Raw genomic sequence first — 15301 nt, 5'->3', positions numbered from 1 at the left:
GCAGTTCTCAAGAACTTTTTAATCTTATTTTTTCAAACATTTATGCTTCCCCATTGTCTGTATTCTCTAATATAACTCCTTCTGTAACTATTGGTTGCACAGTGCACACTCCCTATTTCTATCCCTGTGTGTCAGTGGTTATCAGACTATCTGGTGGAAGATAGGTTTTAATTTCCAGTCAACTGTGGACCATTATTTTTATAAAATATAAAATGTTGGGGGAGGCGCCAAGATGGCGGAGGAGTAGGACGGGGAAAACACTTTCTCCCCCACAAATTCATCAAAAGAGCATTTAAACGTCGAGTAAATTCCACAAAACAACTTCTGAATGCCGGCAGAGGACATCAGGCACCCAGAAAAGCAACCCAACTCTTCGAAAGGAGGTAGGAAAAAATATTAAAGACAATAAAAGAGACAAAAGGGGGAGGGACAGAGTTCCGTCCCGGGAAGGGAGTCTTAAAAAGAGAGAAGTTTCCAAACACCAGGAAACCTTCTCACTGCCAAATCCGTGCCGAGCTTTGGAAGCACAGAGGGTAACATAACAGGGAGAAAAAATAAATAAACAATTAAAACTCGCAGATTGCGAGCCCTACGGTAACTCCCCCAGCAGAGAAGCAGCGCAGACGCCTGCATCCGCCATTAGCAAGCGGGGGCTGGGCAGGGAGGCACGGCGCGGGCTGCATCACTGAGAGTAAGAATCTGGCCTGAATACCCTGAGCACTATCTGAGCGAAATAATTTGGGCTAGCAAACCAGACTGTGGGATATCTACCATGCGAAAAGCCAGCTCTAACCTAAGACACCGCCAGCCCGAGCACGGAACAAAGGACTAAACAGAGATAGCCGGCTGCAGACCTTCCCCCTCCGGTGACAGGCAGCCAGAGCCGGAAGGGGGCAATCGCAGCCCCAGAGAGACATTATCTATAAAACTGGCTTCTTTGCTAACTAAAACTTATTGGGGGTCTGGATGGTCAACATCTGCCTGAGAAGGTGCGCCGGTTTTACACCCAGATAACCGAGTGGCGGGGAGGCGATAAGTCGCAGCATTGGCGCTCGCCAAACACCTCATCACCTGAGCTGCTCGGACCTGGGAAGAGCACAAAACGCAGGCCCAACTGAGTCTGCGCCTCTGAGGACTACCTGAATGCCTGAACCTGAGCGGCTTGGACCTGGGAGGTGCATGCAACCCAGGGCCAGCCTCGGATTGTTCCCGGCGGAACAACCTAGAGCCCGAGCAGTGTGGGCAGGGAGGCTACACGCGCCGTGAGCGGGGGCAGACCCAGTGTGGCTGAGGCACTGCGAGCGCACGCCAGTGTCATTTGTTTGCAGCATCCCTCCCTCCCTCCCCACAGCGCGACTGAACAAAGAGAAGAAATACAGCTCCACCCACCAGAACACCAACACAAGCTTCCCTAACCAGGAAACCTTGACAAGCCACCTGTACAAACCCACACACAGCGAGGAAACGCCACAATAAAGAGAACTCCACAAACTGCCAGAATACAGAAAGGACTCCCAAACTCAGCAATTTAAACAAGATGAAGAGACAGAGGAATACCCAGCAGATAAAGGAACAGGATAAATGCCCACCAAACCAAACAAAAGAGGAAGAGATGGGGAATCCACCTGATAAAGAATTCCAAATAATGATAGTGAAATTGATCCAAAATCTTGAAATTAAAATGGAATCACAGATAAATAGCCTGGAGACAAGGATTGAGAAGATGCAAGAAAGGTTTAACAAGGACCTAGAAGAAATAAAAAAGAGTCAATATATAATGAATAATGCAATAAATGAAATTAAAAACACTCTGGAGGCAACAAATAGTAGAATAACAGAGGCAGAAGATAGGATTAGTGAATTAGAAGATAGAATGGTAGAAATAAATGAATCAGAGAGGATAAAAGAAAAACAAATTAAAAGAAATGAGGACAATCTCAGAGACCTCCAGGACAATATTAAACGCTACAACATTCGAATCATAGGGGTTCCAGAAGAAGAAGACAAAAAGAAAGACCATGAGAAAATACTTGAGGAGATAATAGTTGAAAACTTCCCTAAAATGGGGAAGGAAATAATCACCCAAGTCCAAGAAACCCAGAGAGTCCCAAACAGGATAAACCCAAGGAGAAACACCCCAAGACACATATTAATCAAATTAACAAAGATCAAACACAAAGAACAAATATTAAAAGCAGCAAAGGAAAAACAACAAATAACACACAAGGGAATTCCCATTAGGATAACAGCTGATCTTTCAATAGAAACTCTTCAAGCCAGGAGGGAATGGCAAGACATACTTAAAGTGATGAAAGAAAATAACCTACAGCCCAGATTATTGTACCCAGCAAGGATCTCATTTAAGTATGAAGGAGAAATCAAAAGCTTTTCAGACAAGCAAAAGCTGAGAGAATTCTGCACCACCAAACCAGCTCTCCAACAAATACTAAAGGATATTCTCTAGACAGGAAACACAAAAATGGTGTATAAACTCGAACCCAAAACAATAAAGTAAATGGCAACGGGATCATACTTATCAGTAATTACCTTAAATGTAAATGGGTTGAATGCCCCAACCAAAAGACAAAGACTGGCTGAATGGATACAAAAACAAGACCCCTACATATGTTGTCTACAAGAGACCCACCTCAAAACAGGGGACACATACAGACTGAAAGTGAAGGGCTGGAAAAAGATTTTCCATGCAAATAGGGACCAAAAGAAAGCAGGAGTTACAATACTCGTATCAGATAAATTAGACTTTAAAACAAAGGCTGTGAAAAGAGACAAAGAAGGTCACTACATAATGATCAAAGGATCAATCCAAGAAGAAGATATAACAATTATAAATATATATGCACCCAACATGGGAGCACTGCAGTATCTAAGACAAATGCTAACAAGTATGAAAGGAGAAATTAACAATAACACAATAATAGTGGGAGACTTTAATACCCCACTCACACCTATGGATAGATCAACTAAACAGAAAATTAACAAGGAAACACAAACTTTAAACGATACAATAGACCAGTTAGACCTAATTGATAGCTATAGGACATTTCATCCCAAAACAATGAATTTCACCATTTTCTCAAGCGCACATGGAACCTTCTCCAGGATAGATCACATCCTGGGCCATAAAGCTAGCCTTGGTAAATTCAAAAAAATAGAAATCATTCCAAGCATCTTTTCTGACCACAATGCAGTAAGATTAGATCTCAATTACAGGAGAAAAACTATTAAAAATTCCAACATATGGAGGCTGAACAACACGCTGCTGAATAACCAACAAATCACAGAAGAAATCAAAAAAGAAATCAAAATTTGCATAGAAACGAATGAAAATGAAAACACAACAACCCAAAACCTGTGGGACACGGTAAAAGCAGTCCTAAGGGGAAAGTTCATAGCAATACAGACACACCTCAAGAAACAAGAAAAAAGTCAAATAAATAACCTAACTCTACACCTAAAGCAACTAGAAAAGGAAGAAATGAAGAATCCCAGGGTTAGTAGAAGGAAAGAAATCTTAAAAATTAGAGCAGAAATAAATGCAAAAGAAAAGAGACCATAGCAAAAATCAACAAAACCAAAAGCTGGTTCTTTGAAAGGATAAATAAAATTGACAAACCATTAGCCAGACTCATCAAGAAACAAAGGGAGAAAAATCAAATCAATAAAATTAGAAATGAAAATGGAGAGATCACAACAGACAACACAGAAATACAAAGGATCATAAGAGACTACTATCAACAATTATATGCCAATAAAATGGACAACTCGGAAGAAATGGACAAATTCTTAGAAAAGTACAACTTCCCAAAACTGGACCAGGAAGAAATAGAAAATCTTAACAGACCCATCACAAGCACGGAAATTGAAACTGTAATCAAGAATCTTCCAGCAAACAAAAGCCCAGGTCCAGACGGCTTCACAGCTGAATTCTACCAAAAATTTAGAGAACAGCTAACACCTATCCTGCTCAAACTCGTCCAAAAAATTGCAGAGGAAGGTAAACTTCCAAACTCATTCTATGAGGCCACCATCACCCTAATACCAAAACCTGACAAAGATCCCACAAAAAAAGAAAACTACAGGCCAATATCACTGATGAACATAGATGCAAAAATCCTTAACAAAATTCTAGCAATCAGAATCCAACAACACATTAAAAAGATCATACACCATGACCAAGTGGGCTTTATCCCAAGGATGCAAGGATTCTTCAATATCCGCAAATCAATCAATGTAATACACCACATTAACAAAATGAAAAATAAAAACCATATGATAAAAAAAAAAAAAGAATGTCACAACATTATCAAATTGTTACAAATGCTTACTCTCACTTTGTGTATCATGAACCAGTCCAGTAACAATTTGTGGTCTATAGATGAAACTTGGATTAGTACACTTCTGTATCTCAACCTCAATTATGTAATTTATTTTTGTTATAATCTAGATAACCTTCTCAGATTTGCTTTTCAGTTTTTTTTTTTTTAACCCTACATCTAATCTCCTCTTCAATCCATTTAATGACTTTTTTCATTTATAGAATTTATGTTTGGTTCTTTTTCATTTCTACCCTTTCTTTTATGGTGGCCTGGTTTTTCAACATAGCTTCTCTTTCTCCTTTTTTATCTCTTTAATTATATAAAACTTCAGTTATAGTCACTTTCTGATTTTTTTTCTGTTATTTCAAGTTCTTACAGTGGCTAATTTTTTGGTTTGCTGCATCTGATCTCTGTTATGACCAGTTATTTCCTGTCTTGATTTTTGCTTCTAAGCTTATCTGCAGCAGCATTCATTAGTTTCTTCAGTGCATTGTGGAAGTATCCAGGAGACCGGTTTTCGTACTTTTTTATACTTTTTATCAGGTAGCCCAGAGGTTTCAGCATTCTTAGAGCTGTTTTTTTCTCATGAATTTCTCCACTTGTGAAATCCTGTACCATAGCTGTGTACATTGATTACATGTTTAAAAGAGATTCCTTTTTTAAATCTCCCAGACAGAGTCTTGGGCAAGAAATAAGCTTCTTTGTGGCCTTCTTGCCTTGATGAGCTTCTCCTTAGGAAAGAGAAGTTCTTATAGGCAGAGAATCTCAATTTCAGCCCCTCATCTTTTTCATTCTCACATCTGTCTCCTGTTCTTCTGTGTTCATTAAAACTCCAACTCCTATCACATTAGACTCAAATCTCAGTCTGATTTTTTTTCCTTCCTCCTGTCATTGCTTCTCAATCAGGATTAAATTTCTGGAGGCCCTTGGAGATTTGTTTCTTTCCTTTGAGTTGTTTTATTTTGCTTTTCTTTTCTAAATAACTTTATTAATTAGCTGTTAGGTCTTTGTTGCTCTACTTGCGAGCTTTTCTCTAGTTGCGGTGAGCACGGTCTACTCTCTTAGTTGTGGTGAGCGGGCCTCTCATTGGAGTGACTTCTCTTGTTGCGTGGCACAGGTTCTGGAGTGCAGAGGTTTCAACAGCTGGCACGTGGGCTCAGTAGTTGCAACTCCTGGGCTCGAGAGCACAGGCCCAATATTTGTGGCACACTTGCTTAGTTGTTCCATGGCATGTGGGATCTACCTGGACCAGGGATTAAACCTATGTCTCCTGCATTAGCAGGCAGATTCTTTACCACTGAGCCACAAGGGAAGCCTCCTTGTTTTGTTTTTAAATCAAACATTTCTTTGTGTTTGTGAACAAAAAGAGAGTTTATATTAACTCATTTATGTCACCAGAGCTACATGTATACAGATTAGTGAAATGTATGTTTATTATTAAATATTAGTTTAGTTTAATCATAAACAGATAACATCATTTTCAGGTCCTTCTCACCAACTATCTGATATTCTTCTGGCTATTTTCAACTCAAAATGGAATATTTTATGTTCCTTTTCTTACAGACTCTAAAGATTCTTTTTTGTATTCTTACCATCTGCACAATGATATTTTTGCCTCATGGGCTCTTACTGTTACGTATAGAAAGTGTGTTTTTGCTTACTACTTTTCTAAGCTAAACAAAGGAGATATTAAGCAGCTGATTTATACATAGATTTTTTTTTTAGTTTTGTTTGAAGGGACATTATTGAGTGTAGTCTTCTAATCCTAACTCTCCTGTTCATTCCCATGTTTATCATTGTTGTTATTACTACTTCTCTCTTCAAGAGAACACTGTGCCACTATCCCTCACAGTGCTTAACTTGCTGTGGGTAAAGAAAACTGACAAAAACAGAGGATGGTACTTTTTCTTATCAATAAGTAAAACTAGGAACACCAATAACAAATTACAGGATGATAAAATCTCTTAATAGTAGGCAATAACTGCCTACTCCTTTGTCTAGTCAAAATCCTCCATCCAGGTTAAAGCTGGAGTAGTTTGGGATGATATGAAAGAATCCCTTGTGAGTAACTGTCATTTGTATTGATTATTATTGCTAGTAAGCAATACCTTTTCCCCTTGATTTCCATTTCTTGGTGGAAAAATGAATGAGGAGAAATACTATTTGGGACTTGAGACTGAAATAAGATATACTTAGAAAGAAATATACTTATATCTCTTTTTTTAACCACTTTATGGTCAAAATTCTTTCAGTATCCTCTCATCACACTCAGATCAAAATCCAGAGTACTTGCAGTGGTCTTCTGTCTTCCACACTGACCTTTTGTTGTTGTTTTTATGTTTACTCCTCCCGGCAAATATCTACTTCCTCATTGATTTCACTAAAGAATATACCCTGTGTAAAACAACGCCTGAAACACTTGATATAATGATGACTGTGACTGATGAGTGTGTGCTCAGTCGTGCCTGACTCTTTGCGATGCCATGGACGGTAGCCTGCCAGGCTCCTCTGTCCATGGGATTTTCCAGGCAAGAGTACTGGAGTGGGTTTCTATTTCCTACTCCAGGGGGTCTTCCCAACCCAGAGATCGAACCTGTATCTCTTGCGTCTGCTGCATTGGCAGGCTGATTCTTTACCACTTAGTGCCACCTGGGAAGATCTCACTTTTTTTCTTCATAGCTCTTAGCACTGCCCAACATTATATCATGTATGCGTTTGTCTGCTGTCTTTCTTTACTGCCTCACTAGAATGTAAGCTCAGCACAAGTAGTAAATTTCTGTTTTGGAAACCTTTATACTTCTAGCGCTTATGATATGTTTTGCACTGTGAACTTTTCAACAAATAGTACTGCATGCATTAATTCATTTAATCCTTGAGGAAGGCCTGAATTGCCATAAACTTCCATCTTAGAACTACCTTTGTTATGTCCCATAGATTTTGGAACATTATGTTTTTGTTTGCAATTTGTCTCCAGGTATTTTTTTTTTATTTCCTCTTTGATTTCTTAAGAGATCCATTGTTTTTTTTTTAATAACATGTTGTTTACATTCCACATTTTTTGTGTGTTTTGTAGGATTGTTTCTGTTTTTGATTTATAGTTTCTACCGCTGTAGTCAGAAAAGACATTTGACATGATTTCAACCTTGTTGCCCTTATTGAGACTTTTTTTGTGGTCTGACATGTTATCTATCATGTACAATGTTTCATTAACTCTTTAAATAGAATGTGTACTCTGCTCTTTTGGGGTCATAAATATATTTTTCCAAAGTTGTAAGCATACTTCATATTTGAAACTTTCATATATCAAGGTATGGTGGACATGGCTTCATCCTATAACATATCTTGGCCATATAACTCACAGATAACTTACTGTCTCCTTCTGAAAATATTTGTCTAAGTCTCCTAGTTGATTAGGCTTCCCTGGTGGCGCAGATGGTAAAGAAACTGCCTGCAATGCAAGAGACCTATGTTTGATTCCTTGGTTGGCGACATTCTCTGGAGAAGGACATGGCATCCCACTCCAGTATTCTTGCCTGGAGAATGCCATGGATAGACGAGCCTGGTGGGCTACAGTGCATGAGGTCACAAAGAGTCGGACAGGACTGAGTGACTAACACTTTCCCTGTTTGATTATGAACCTCTAGAGGATAAAAAACATCTTTTATTTATCCTTATCATTTTCCCATCAGCACCTGATAACAGTGCCACATGATTTTTCACTGTCTATGGCAATTTTCTTTTAAAAATCCCAGGAGCTTCTCAGAAGGATCCATATAATTTTTGTGGTATTTTTTATCAAAAATGTATAACCTCATTCCAATCCTGAGAAAACATCGTGCAAACCCAAACTATGGGACATTCTACAAAATATAACCAATCATTATTCTTCATAAGTGCACAGTGGTCATGAAAGAGAAGGAAAGACTGAGGAATCCTAACAGCTTTGGAAAGACTAGGAAGAAATAAAAATTAAATTCAGTTGGAATCCTGGATGCGATCTTACAACAGAGAAAGGACATTGATGGAAAACTTGGCCAAATTTGAATAAAGTATATAGTTTAGCTGATAATATTTTACCAATGTTAATTATACTATGGTTTTGTAATATGTTACCACTGGAGGAAGCAGAGTGTAACTTTTTAAGTCTAAAATTAGTTTTTAAAGTTAAAAAAGTTTCAGGGGAAATAATTTTAAATTATTCAATAAATACCTTAAACTTTTTTCTGTTTAATTCTAGCACCAAGGAATATCATTTTTGCTGGCTGAAATGGCAATGAAAGTTGAACTAGCTAGATTGAGTTACCAGAGAGCAGCTTGGGAAGTTGATTCTGGTCGCCGAAATACCTATTATGCCTCTATTGCAAAGGCATATGCTGGAGATATCGCAAATCAGTTAGCTTCTGATGCTGTTCAGATTTTTGGAGGCAATGGATTTAATACTGAATATCCTGTAGAAAAATTAATGAGAGATGCCAAGATCTATCAGGTAATGTTAAAATGATTATGGTTGATTTTTAAGAAATAATATTCATAAATCATATGGTAGATCTCTGATTATTTAAAGATTTTATGTCACAGGTAATAATAAATCATCATAATAAGTGGCTGTGAGCCTAAATTTTTAGAACTAATTAACACAAAGAAGAATGTTACTTTGAAGTAAATGCCTTGAGTGAGCAAGCTAACAAAGCAAATAGTTTAGACATATAGATTTATCTGAATAACCCTTCTTTGATTCTTAACATCCTAGGTAATTGTAGCCACTCTTTGCTCTCCTAAAAGTCTGCATATCACGTAAACTAATTAAATTATTTTATTTTGAATCGTACCTGACAACTCTTGAGGTCATATTTGGGAGGTAAAAAAACACAAAGAGAATGTGATATGACTCTGTCTTCTAAATTAAATTGATGGTTAAGAAAACTTAGAGATAGTAGTGAAGAGATAGTAGTGATTTAGTAAATAAGATATAAATGCTCATTCCACATGTATCTTAAGTATTTATAAGCAATGCTTCTCAATATCTCCTCCATTACTTCCCTCAACCCCCAGGAAATTATTTGACAAATCTAGTCATTTAAAATCCAGGGGTAGAATCATAGAATGTTAAAGAAAGAAATTTAGACAGTGCAGCCCCTCAATTTAGATTTGAAAAAACTGAGGATCACAATTTGTGCCTTATCTAACGTTCCAAGTTTATTTGATAATGCTCTCCCTTCCCTGGAGCCTATAATTATTACCTTTTTACTTTTCTCCGGCATCTGAACAAATAGTTAGAAGTTTAAACTGGAAGTGAGGGCTGTCTTCTAGGAATACTTAACTGAACAAAACAAATCCTTCCAGGATCTTTTTTCATTAGCAACTCAGTTCCTTAGGAACAAAAAGTAAAAATCAGGTTTGAGAGTAAGAATAGAAAATGACTGAAGATGACAACTAGCTAAAACAGCTCAAAAAAGTTGGTTAAATATTTCAGCAACATTAAACATTAGATTTCCCAAATACTTTTTGAAAGTCAATATCCTTTTGTTTTAAGACTGTCCTCCAAAATTTTGGTAGAGTTCTTATAATAATTTTAACTAATCTTTAGAGAATTATGTATTATCATGGTTTTCAGAAAATCAGGTTTCAAAATAACTGTACATTATAGACCATATGTATGGTTTGATTCAGTTTAGTACTAGAATGGAGTTTAGAGGACTGTCTAAAATACTGAGGACTTACATATGAAATATATTTAACCTACTTTTTTTTTTCTTCCAGATTTATGAAGGTACAGCACAAATTCAAAGGCTTATTATAGCCCGTGAACACATTGGCAGGTATAAGAAGTAACCAGATCACCGTGTTAATAATCGTTGAGTAATTAGAATATGATCTACTATTTAAACTCCAGGAAAGAATAAGGGCTTTAAGGTTTTTTTTCCAGCGAAAATTTTAACATAGGTTCTCATGTACTAAACCTGTATAACTGATTCTAATAGTATTAGGTTGGCCAAAAAGTTTGTTTGGGTTTTTTTATAATGTTATGAAAAAACCTGGATGAACTTCTGGGCCAACCCAAGTTTTCTACTTTTGTTTAACTTTATGACTTGCCTTTTCTATAACACATTTGGTTTTATTAAAGTTATGTGTTTTCCTTTAGTTCCAGTGTACCTGAATTACATTAACCTAGAAAAATACGTTTGGTTTGTTGTTTTAACCTCTGAAAATTAGAGAAACAGAAATTTCTTGGAATTTCAGTGTTTTTCCAAAGACAGAAAAGAAGGTTTATAAAGTATTCAGAATGTTCCAAAATTTACATTGAGAAAATATTCTAGGATTTAAATAACTTGTCAGTGACTTTGTAGACTTAATGGTCTTATATTAGAAGAATTAATTTTACTGCAATTTGGAAAGCATTTGGTTTCTCTTTTGTACAGTAATAGTCAAAAATTTGATGTTCATATTCTCCCTTTAAACAGTGACCAGAAGTTACATAGAAGTTTTTAATTTTGAACCCACATAATTCTGAGCCCACATTTCACTTGCCTTATTTTTAAAAAGTCAATACAGTTTCCCTTAAATTATTATTTTATATGACTGTTGGTCTCTGGTTAACCTTTGGTCTGTTGTATACAATCTGATTTCATGCACATACATTCTAAAAATAAATTTGTTCAGTATTATGTATCTGTTCAATTTGTGTATCTGTTTGTATTCTTTTCAAGAAGTCTTATTATTTCATGTAATAGTGTATACTTGATTTATTTACTATGATGGAAAAAAATTCATGTTTTGATTTTGAACTGCATAAAGTTAGCTGTTCATGTTTTTATTAGATTGCATTATTAGAAAATATCAAGATGGAATAATGAAAGGACCAAATGTGACCTTATGTCACTTATTTTCCAATTCTGATACCAACTGGGCATCCACAGTTCAATCTTATTCTGACAATAATGCAGAATAGTTAGCATCAGACTCCACAGGTTTAAGAACTCTGGCCCACTCTGCCTGAAGTGGTATCTCACTTTCAACACCACTTGTAAATCCTGGATCCCCAGGCCACCCACACTTCTGTCCACTTTGGTTACAAATTTGGGTATTCCATGTCCCTGCCCTCAGGTTTGATAATTTGCAAGAATGACTCACAGAACTCAGATAAAACACACTTACTGGTTTATTACAAAGGAGGAAATGCAAAGAGCAAGGTATAAGGAGAGACACCGGGTTACATAACTTCTCCCAATGCACCACCCCTCCAGTACTGCAGTGTGTTCCTTGGAAGCATAGTTCAGTGTGTAATCTGGAAACTCCTGAATCTCATCATTCAAGTGTTTATGGAGAATCCTCAGCCTTCCTCTCCTCCCCAGATGTCAGGTGGGGCTGAAATTTCCACCTGCTTTAGTCAGCTAAGGTCGCCGTAACAAACTGCCACAGACTGGGTGGCTTAAACAACAGAAAATTTTTTTCTCACAGTTCTGGAGGCTAGAAGTCTAAGACCAAGGTACCATCTTGGTTGGTTTCTGGTGAGGCCTCTCATCCTGGTTTGTGTAATACGCTGCTACCTTCTCATTGTGTTTTCACATGGCCTCGTGTCTGTGCACGACTGTAGGGAGCAGGCACTGGTGTCTCTTCTTACAAGGACACCAGCTTTATTAGATTAGAACCATACCTTTATGACCTGATTTAACTTTCATTACTTCTCTGAAGTCCAAAGCTTCAAATATGCTCACATGAGAATGGTTAGGGCTTCATCATATGTTGGGGGTAGGGGTGGGGGGAGCTGTGGGTGGCAGTCTAGACCACAACAGTATCCTCTAATTACTTGGTCTTTTTGGTGATCAGCCCCATCCTGAGCCTCTTTAGGGGTCCCACGCTGTCACCTCATTAGCATAACTCTACTTTGATCTTTTGACAGAACCTCATTAGGAATAATATAACATACTTCTGTTGCTCAGGAAATTCCAAGGAATTGATGAACTTAGAGCAGGCATGACCAAATGTTGGGGAAAAAAACCATAAAGGGAAGCAGGACCTTATGGTCCTTACCCACCACCACCCCTCCTTCCCCATGTCCTTCGCCTGTCTATTGTCTGTGGGAAAACTTCAGCTGAAGAAAAAGTTTAATCAGAAAAGTGAGAAAATGCAGAAGCAAAGAAAAGCAGTCAAACAGGTCAAAAACAGTAACTGTTTAATCAGTGAGCAAAGTCAAGAACCTTTAGTTCCTCCTCCAAAGCTATGGAAAGTATTTTGAGCCATATCCTGTGAGCTGTATTATAGAGTCTGAAAGCCCCACCAGGTGAAAGAAGTTAACTACAAAATAACCAGACTGTAGCCATGACATAAGCTGCCACAATTCTGAGAATTTGTCTCAAGGAAATAGAAATAAACTGACCGTGGAACTGAAGAATAACTGTATTTAAAGCAATCAAGATGACGCTGGTCAGACCACCACATGACCAATTTCAAGATGACTGTCAGAGCTAACTGCTGTTTCTGCATGTGGCCCTCTGTGTCTAGAAAAGCTCTTTCTCCCTGATTGTCAGGTTGTGGTGAGTCAGGCTTTATATGTGTCTCCCTCATCCTTGCCCCCACCCCCAGCCATTTCCAGCATCCAAAATAAAGCAAACATTCCATCAAACTTGCTTCTTTTTTTCCTTGTTGTTTTTAGGTGATTAAAAAAAAAAAAAACTTTTAATTTTGTATTGGGGTATAGTTGATTAACAATGTTGTGATAGTTTCAGGTGAACAGTGAAGGGACTCAGCCATATATATACATGTATCCATTCTCCCCCAAACTCCTCTCCCATCCAGGCTGCCACATAACATAGAGCAGAGTTCCATGTGCTATACAGTATTTGTTATCCACTTTAGCATTGTGTGCATGTCCATCCCTAACTCCCTAACTGTCCCTTCCCCCTGGCAACCATAAGTTCATTCTTGAAGTCTGAGTCTGTTTTATAAGTAAGCTCATCTGTATCATTTCTTTTAGATTCTGCATAGAAGGATGTCATACACTATATTTTTCCTTCTCTGTATGACTTACTTCAGTTAGTATGACATTCTCTAGATCCATCTATGTTCCTGCAAATGGCATCATTTCATTCTTTGTAATGGCCGAGTAAAATTCCATTGTATATGTATACACCACATCTTATCCATTCCTCTATTGATGGACATTTAGGTTGCTTCCACGTGTTGGCTATTGTAAACAGTGCTGCAATGAACATTGGGGTGCGTGTATCTTTTCGGATCATGTTTTCTCTGGATATATGCCTGGAATGGGATTACAGGGTCATATGGTTAGCTTTATTTTTAATTTTATAAAGAACCTCCATACTGTTCTCCATAGTGGCTGTACCAATTTACATTCCCAACAGAATAGGAGGGGTCTCTTCTCTCCATACCCTCTCCAGCATTTATTGTTTTCTACCCAACTTCTTCTTTATTGGCTTTTGAGTGGCAACAGGCACACCACAATTTTGGTTACAGACTCACCCAGGGACTGAGGACAAAGACCAAATACATTTCCTCTTACACCTCACTAAATTATAAAGATCTAATATTTTACCCAAAAAGTTTAAATGGCTTTTTCATGCTTAACTGTGAAACTGTTTTTTAATGGCACAGCTCAAGATTGGTAACAGATTGGGTCTCTAAATAAGTTGGATATTGATGATGGAATTCCAGTTGAGCTATTTCAAATCCTGAAAGATGATGCTGTGAAAGTGCTGCACTCAATATGCCAACAAATTTGGAAAACTCAGCAGTGGCCAGAGGACTGGAAAAGGTCAGTTTTCATTCCAATCCCAAAGAAAGGCAATGCCAAAGAATGCTCAAACTACCGCACAATTGCACTCATCTCACATGCTAGTAAAGGGATGCTTAAAATTCTCCAAGCCAGGCTTCAGCAATACGTGAACTGTGAACTTCCAGATGTTCAAGCTGGTTTCAAAAAAGGCAGAGGAATCAGAGACCAAATTTCCAACATCCTCTGGATCATGGAAAAAGCAAGAAAGTTCCAGAAAAACATCTAATTCTGCTTTATTGACTATGCCAAAGCCTGTGACTGTGTGGATCACAATAACCTGTGGAAAATTCTGAAAGAGATGGGAATACCAGACCACCTGACCTGCCTCTTGAGAAACCTATATGCAGGTCAGGAAGCACCAGTTCGAACTGGACATGGAACAACAGACTGGTTCCAAATAGGAAAAGGAATACGTCAAGGCTGTATATTGTCACCCTGCTTATTTAACTTATATGCAGAGTACATCATGAGACATGCTGGGCTGGCTGAAGCACAAGCTGGAAACAAGATTGCAGGGAGAAAGATCAATCACCTCAGATACGCAGATGACACCACCCTTATGGCAGAAAGTAAAGAAGAACTAAAGAGCCTCTTGATGAAAGTAAAGAGGAGAGTGAAAAAATTGGCTTAAAGTTCAACATTCAGAAAACGAAGATCATGGCATCTGGTCCCATCACTTCATGGCAAATAGATGGGGAAACAGTGGCTGACTTTATCTTTGGGCTCCAAAATCCACTGCAGATGGTGATTGCAGCCAGGAAATTAAAAGACGCTTGTTCCTTGGAAGGAAACGTTATGACCAACCTAGACAGCATATTAAAAAGCAGAGACATTACTTTGTCCACAAAGGTCCATCTAGTCAAGGCTATGGTTTTTCCAGTGGTCATGTATGGATGTGAGAGTTGGGCTATAAAAAAGCTGAGTGCCGAAGAATTGATGCTTTTGAACTGTGGTGTTGGAGAAGACTCTTGAGAGTCCCTTGGACTGCAAGGAGATCCAACCAGTCCATCCTAAAGCAGATCAGTCCTGGGCGTTCATTGGAAGGACTGATGCTGAAGCTGAAACTCCAATACTTTGGCCACCTGATGTGAAGAGCTGACTCATTTGAAAAGACCCTGATACTGGGAAAGATTGAGGGCAGGAGGAGAAGGGGATGACAGAGGATGAGATG

At 38.1% G+C, this 15301-nt stretch overlaps 1 protein-coding gene across 1 annotated transcript in view; it reads left to right on the top strand.

Moving 5' to 3' along the window:
* The window catches only part of ACADM (acyl-CoA dehydrogenase medium chain), a 38344-nt gene extending 27334 nt beyond the window's left edge, over positions 1–11010 (top strand). The window contains 2 exon segments of the mRNA NM_001075235.1: positions 8575–8823; positions 10098–11010. Of these exon segments, the coding sequence (NP_001068703.1) occupies positions 8575–8823; positions 10098–10169 (321 nt within the window). The 3' untranslated portion in view covers positions 10170–11010.
* Positions 11011–15301: the final 4291 nt, after the last annotated feature.

This window comes from Bos taurus, chromosome 3 (assembly GCF_002263795.3).
Source record: "Bos taurus isolate L1 Dominette 01449 registration number 42190680 breed Hereford chromosome 3, ARS-UCD2.0, whole genome shotgun sequence".
NCBI lineage: Eukaryota > Metazoa > Chordata > Mammalia > Artiodactyla > Bovidae > Bos > Bos taurus.
Note: the sequence above shows the minus strand (reverse complement) of the source record. Positions and strands in the feature narration are given on the sequence as shown.